We start from the raw sequence: 7,421 nt of genomic DNA, 5'->3' as shown, positions 1-7,421 counted from the left end.
AAAGTGAGGTCCATGAATGACCCACCCGTAGCATTATCCATCACTGGCTTATTGACCAAATTCAATGCCCTATATAATATCTCTTTCAGGTGGATATTGGTCATCTGATAATTCTGACACTGTGTAAGCTTCTTTTTGAACCTCTCCCAAGTTTCATAGAGAGCTTCAGTTGAAAGCTGCCTAAAATTACTGATTTTATCTATTAACTGTGCCTTCTTGGATGACAGAAACAACCTTTCTAAGAAAGCATCTTTCAATTGCCTCCAATTTGTAATGGAATTGGGGGTTATCCTATTCAACCATAAAGTTGCTTCTCCATATAGAGACAACAGGAATAATGCAGCCAAATAACACTTTGCCCTACTCTTGGATTGTCGAACAATTTGCATGTCGAGATAAATTTAATCAAATACATATTCAGATCATCACCCGCAAGTTCACCGAACAGTCCCTTAAGATGCAATAACTGGATCATGGTACTCGTGATATTAAACTTAGCTCCGGGTGCTAAGGGCAGAGGAATAATAGCCCCTGTAGCACCAGCCCCATCCAGGTCATCATCATTATTATCTAGAGCAAACTGGAAAGCTCGGTGTTCGGGTCTTATCTTAGCCTGAAAAGTTCTATTGATATTTCTATTCACTGGTACGGCTACATTATCTACACGCCTTGGGTTTAATAACTCATCATCGTCCAGGTCCTCATTATTCGGGTTTACTTCACGGCCATCATTATCTGCATTCTACTAGTTTACTTATGCTGCTGCCAAGGCTGTAGTCTAACCTACTTCTGCTGAGCAACTATTCTTTCCAAGTACTGTTGACCGTTCATTCTGCCAATGAGCTGCGGTTCTGGATGAACAGGTAATAATGGTTGAACTAATCTCTGCATACCTGGCATACAAAACACTCAACCTAAATAAAACAAAAACAACAAATAAAAAGTAAAATTTGGGAATCTTTGACCAAAGGGTCGATTAACAATCACAAACTTAGTTGACCACCGTATTCCCCGGTAACGGTGCCAAAATTTGATATGCCCAAATTACAACTCTCATAAGAAGTGTAAGCGGTGCTGTCAAATAGAGAACCCAACTAGGTTGGGTGTCGAATCCCATAGGGAATACTGTGCCCCCTAAGTATTGTAATCTTTACTGGATTGCTGATCAGAGGTTTCAGAATATGGGGGGGTTTTGATTGGTAACTAATAAAGTAATTAATTAGAACAAGAGTATTCCAATGAATGATTCTCTTTGCAATTAGTACTTTCATGAGATTAAACAAACCAGGGCTATGGTTACCAAAATGCTAGCACAACTAGGGTTGTGAATCACTTAAGTGTTCCAATTAACAAATTCAATTGTAAGAAGGGTTGAAACCTATTCTTTATCCCTTAGTTTCTCAACCTAGGTGGAAAGTTTATCCTCTAATTCTCTCAAACTCAAAGGATACATTGTTCATTCATCCATTTTCTCATGTAAGCTAATCATGTTAAGGTATTTGCCATTGATCCAAAGGTTAAAGACCATAGAATTCATGTAAACACTTTTTTTCCCAACAAACACTTTCCTTTTAGACAAGTGATGTTCTTGGGCTCACTTCTCAAGTTTGCAACCAAGAAAAGTCATTAATTTGAAGAAAGGTTTATACAATATCAGTTATTCATGGAACTCAATTAGATTTACAACCCATAGATGCTTTTCACATTAAGGATCCCATAACCCTAGTTATGGGAACTTAGCCATAAAATTCCATAAATGAAGAAGAAATAATTCTTGTATTATTCATAAATAGATTTAGAATTTACTTACAAAAATCTCAAGAATCAGTTCTTGAATTTTCAATAAAAGATTGAATGATTAACTTCACCAAAGATATGCTTCAATCCTTAAAGTACTAGGTTACAGAGAGTTTCTATAGATGTAAAACTTGTAAAAGATAAAAATCTCCCCTGCTAAAATTTAGTTTTATATGTTCCTAGGTAAAAAGTAACTTAAAATTTAAAATAAAAAAAACCACGTCCAAGTCGCGGCCAAAGTGGTGGTCCGTCAAAAGTTTGACGGTCCACCATTTAGTCCATCACTGAGTCCTTCAGAAGAGTAGTTTCTAGATAAGGCTTGACAGTCCAACTGGTGGTCTGTCACAAGACTGATGGTCTACCATTTGGTTCGTCACTGAGTCCTTCAGAAGAATGATTTCTAGATAAGGCCTAAAGGTCCAATTGGTGGTCCATCGCAAGAATGACGGTCCACCATTTGGTTCGCCATTCTGTCCTTCAGAAAAGTGCTTTGTGGATAAGGCTTGATGGTCCACCTGGTGGTCAGTCGCAAGACTGATGGTCCACCATTTAGTCCATCACTGAGTCCTTCAGAAGAGTGCTTTCTGGATAAGGCCTGACGGTCCATCTGGTGGTCCGTCGCAAGACCGACGGTCCACTATTTTGACCATCAAATTCCCTTTTTTGCTACTTTTTCCAAGTTTCTTCTATGGTTCATTCCTTTCCCTGAAACACTAAAAAGACTTATTAAATACCACTTTGATTTCTTGAAAACATACAATTTTACTAAGAAGATGATGCTAAATATTTCATCAAAATCCAGAACATCAGAGTTCAGTATTCCCACTTGGAAATGGGAGGAGGTGAAAATTGATTTTATGATGGTCTTTCCCTATACTCACCGCCAGCACGACTCGATTTGGGTCATTGTGGATAGGATGACCAAGTTAGCTTATTTCTTACTAGTTCATACATCTTATTCTATTGAGGATTATGCCAAGCTCTATGTTAGAGAGTTGTTTAGACTGCATGGAGTTCCATTGACCATCATTTTAGATAGAGGTACACAGTTCACCTCTCATTTCTGGAAAGCCTTCTAAAAGGGTCTTGGTAACCAAGTTCACCTCAGTATAGCCTTCTACTCTCAGACAGATGGTCAAGTAAAAAGGATAATTTAGACTCTAGAAGATATGTTAAGAGCATGCGTTGTTGATTGTAAAGGTAGTTGGGATGACCATTTGACTTTGATTGAATTTGCATATAACAACAACTATCATTCTAGTATTCAGATGGCTCCATTTGAGGCACTTTATGGGAGGATATGTAGATGTCCCATTGGTTGGTTTAAAGTGGGTGAGGCCGTAGTAGTAGGGCCTAACTTGGTATTTGATACCCTAGAGAAGTTCAGTTGATAAGGGAAAGGATTAAGACTGCTCAAAATCAAGCAGAAATCATATGTAGATGTGTGAAAAAAGGATCTCGAGTTTGATAGTATAGATTATGTGTATTTGAAAATCACTCCTATAAAAGAAGTGAAGAGGTTTGGCAAAAGGGGAAACTCAGTCCCTGATATGTCGGTCCTTACCAAATTCTCAGCTATTTTGGTAAGGTAGCTTACGAGCTTGAGTTGCCTTCAGACTTAGCTTCAGTTTATCCAGTGTTCCATGTATCCTTGTTAAAGAAGTACATAGGTGACCCAATAATTATAGTCCCTATAGAGGGTATAGATGTTCAGAATAGTCTCTCTCATGAGGAAGTTCCATCTAAAATTCTTGATTTTTGGGTTTACAGACTAAGGAACAAAAAGGTTCCTCTAGTCAAAGTTCTTTGGCGAAATAAGTCCGTTGAGGAAGCTACTTAGGAAGCAGAAGCAGATATGCGGATCAAGTATCCTCACCTCTTCTCCATAAACTCAGACATAGCTCAAGGTAATAGTTTTCCTTGAATTTACTTTGTTCCACCCTCAGATTTCCTTTATAACTCTATATCGGTTCAGTTGTATAGCATTCTCACATCATGCATACCTTCATGAAACAGCTTATTCATGCGTCATGTCTTTAGAACTCTATCATGCTTTAGTTATGTATGTTCAGTATGATAACTCAGTATATCAGTAGTTTCAGTCATGTAATCATTCTTCAGTTGTACATGTTCAGAATATAAATTTAGTCTATCAAAATTCTCAACTTAGTCAGTCTCATTCGAGGAAGAATGTTCCCAAGGGGGAGATATTGTAAGACACCATAGAATCCTAATCGCTTGAGTCCTTTAAAGCATGACAAAAGCGGTCCCAGACTTAGAAAATCTCAGCTAAGTGTTAGAACTTAGTCATTTCTAAAGTCCTCAAACTTTGAGGAATTTATTTACGACCTTCCCGGCCTTCGAAAGTTAGTTTTTAAGTTGATTCATGATCGGGGAAGTCTATAGTACATCTCAGGTGAGTTTTGAAATTTTTGGACAAGCATAAGGGCGTGTTTGAAACTCCAAAATAGTGGATCAGGACAATTAACCCATGGCGCCCTACCCAGAGCGGCACTCCAAAGCCCCCGATGCCCTGGCCAGTCCGGTCCAAGTAATTTCTGTAGTTGTGTTCTACATTTTTAAGGACAAATTGGTCATTTTCCCTTCGTCCAATAACTCCATAACACGTGATTAAAGCCTAAAATAGCATAATTGCTTATCTTTTTCACAAAATCCTCTCAAGAACAAGCCCTAGCTTTATCAAGTTCAAGAATAAAGTCTCAATAACTCACCCCAATCTCCACGAAATTGACAATAAAGGTATGTTAGGTGTTTATCCAAGGGTTCCCTTCAACCATTGAAGGTTAAGAACCTCTTTTAAATTACAAGATGATTATTTTCTTTAATTTCCTGTTAAATTTGGTTGTATTCATGATTATGATGTTATTTGGGTTTCTAATCCATGTTTCATGACAAGATTCATGTAAAGTAACTAACCTATGTATATTCATGTGGATTTATGTTAAAAGCCCCTCGAAATTGTGAGTTTGAATTGTAATCATGATGCTTACATGTTTATTATCATTATGTGTATGAATTATGCTCCCCAAGTGTTTGATAAAATGATCATATGGGTTGAATAGAGAAATTATAACATGTTAGCATGTATACAAGTTTATACCATGTATGTTTGATAAAATGCCTCAATGGATAAATTGTGATAAAGTGGCTAGTTATCATACTTTCAAGATTGTGCTATGTTTTACTTTCAATGCTATCGAGTCCTAGGGGTATTCCATACTTGAAACCTAGTTGTTTACTTAGAATATTAGTAGCTACTGAATAGTCTCAGTGATGTCACGTACAGTAGTATTCAGTCAGTTATAGAACCCAGTATATTTAGTCAGCTAACAGAACTCAGTGGACTCAGTCCAGTTCAGTTAGTTAGCACGATCAGTAACAGTTCAGTCTAGCCTAGTACAGTTTAGAAATTAGTTCAGTGTCTAATCAGTTGGGAGTAGGATTCATCATCGAGTGAACCCAAGAATGGGGACTCACTTGCTAGCCGAGGGTGTAATCCTTATAAGTAGTCCTTGAATTCCAAAACTACATAGCCAGCGTAGGTAGAGACATCAACCTTCCAGTTGAGAGTTGATGATGTGTCATACCTGCCAGTTGAGGGCACCACCATTCTCATTTAGAGAACCTGCCAGATGAGTGTGACTTAGCAACTTATCTTTAGTCGGGTACGGTACTGACATCCTTCCAATTGGGGTTGCAGGTTGGACCCCAAATTAGTTCAGAGAGGGGCAATGTCAGTTAGATGATTACCTTCTATGATTTTAGTTTCTTTATCAGTTTTGAACTCAGTTCAGGTCTACAGCACCAAGACTATCAGAAACAGTCACCCAACTCTGTATAGAACTCAGTTCAGATCTACAGAATTAGGACTGTTAGAAATAGTCACCCAGCTAACAGTAATACAGTTATTAGTGATCTCAAATATCAATCATTCAGTTATTAGAACTTAGTACCTAGTGTTAATATAATCTTAGTTATAATATACGTAGTCATGTGTATAGTATTGCATAATCAGTATTTATAGCAATTTCATAGATACATGTACTCTTATTAGATTATATTCATGTTACTCAGCCAGTATTGTTCATGTATACGAATCCATGCATTCAGACTTACATAACTTAGCATACCAGTACATTCAAAGTACTGATGCATACCTTTCTTTTGCAAAATGATATCTTAAAAATAGCTTCAGATGCACGAGCTCCTGATCGTACTTAACAGCCCATGTTATCAGCAACAGACTTAGTAGTGAGTCTTTATAGTCCGAGGAAACAGTTGGTATTTCAGTACATTTTCAGTAGTCGAATTTAGTTGGGGGCTTGTGACTTCAACTCCACCTTCAAACAATTAAAGGCTTTCAGACTAGATTATTTTAGACAGATGCTCATTTTTCAGTATTTATATACCAATATTTGATTTCAGTTATGAACCTTATGGTAGATTCAGCCTAATTTCTGCATTATTACAGCATTATTACTTAGTTATTGCAGTAGGTACCAATCATGGGTTAGCTTGAGGTCGTTTGAAATTTTGAGCACCGTGTGACGTTTGGGGTGCAGACTCGGGGTGCTACATATATATATTTAGAGAGATTTGGATAAAAAAATAGTATATAGATATATGTATACATACATACATACATATGTATACATATATATATGTATACATATATCTATCTATCTATATATATATGTATATATATGTATATATATTTATATGTATATATATGTGTATTTATATATATACACACACACATTCTGGATGCCGTACGTATATATGTATACATATACATAATATATGTATACATATATATACATATATATATGTATATGTATATATGTATATATATATGTATATGTATATATGTATATATATATATGTATACACACACATTCTTGACGCCGACTTCCTTCAATTTTTTTAAAATTTGGCATAATTCCTTTTTTAAGAGTTAAATTAAAAAATATGGACTTTAGTCAATATTGTTTAGATATATTTATTTTATCATATTAATTTGAGAAAAATAATAACTTGAAGTACTTTTCATAGTTTTTGAATATTTAAGTTTTAATTAAAAATATTAAATTAATCTTATCTAATTTAGCTTTGAAAATTAATCACATTGACTCTCGAGAAACGAATCATAAACACTAAAAAATAGACAGAGTAAATGTTTAGATTAGGTTGGGAGTACTACTACGTAAACATTAACTAATTAAATAAAGTCCGATAATTAAGGTACTGCTCGATATTTATAAATAATGAGCAAGTTACACATATTGATATCTCCAAAGAAAATAATTAATCTTATTTATAACGTGTTAGATTAATTTTCATACAAGGTATTTTAGGAAAAAATGTGTTGATTTAATTTAAAATGGACAATATCATATATTATTAAGAATATTTTTAGATTGTTTTTGCCAAGCATACACACTCGGCAAGACACAAATATATTCTCTGATAGGTTTTTCTAACTCTCTCATTAAGATGTTTAAATTCATAAAAAAGAGTGACATACACTTTAACAAGATATCAGAGCTATTTGATGAAAATGACATATGCATGAAAATTCATTAGGACCACGAGCATGATTTGAT

The 7,421-nt window shown here is 35.4% G+C and overlaps 1 protein-coding gene across 1 annotated transcript in view; it reads right to left on the bottom strand.

The window, feature by feature from the left end:
* Positions 1-778: 778 nt before the first annotated feature.
* Positions 779-7,421, bottom strand: part of LOC124887045 — a 33,318-nt gene continuing 26,675 nt past the window's right edge. The window contains exon 4 of the mRNA XM_047396212.1: positions 779-893. Within this exon, the coding sequence (XP_047252168.1) occupies positions 779-893 (115 nt within the window). The remainder of the gene's footprint in view (positions 894-7,421) is intronic.

Source organism: Capsicum annuum, chromosome 9 (genome assembly GCF_002878395.1).
Source record: "Capsicum annuum cultivar UCD-10X-F1 chromosome 9, UCD10Xv1.1, whole genome shotgun sequence".
NCBI classification, from domain to species: Eukaryota; Viridiplantae; Streptophyta; class Magnoliopsida; order Solanales; family Solanaceae; genus Capsicum; species Capsicum annuum.
This window is presented reverse-complemented; position numbering and strand designations above follow the sequence as displayed.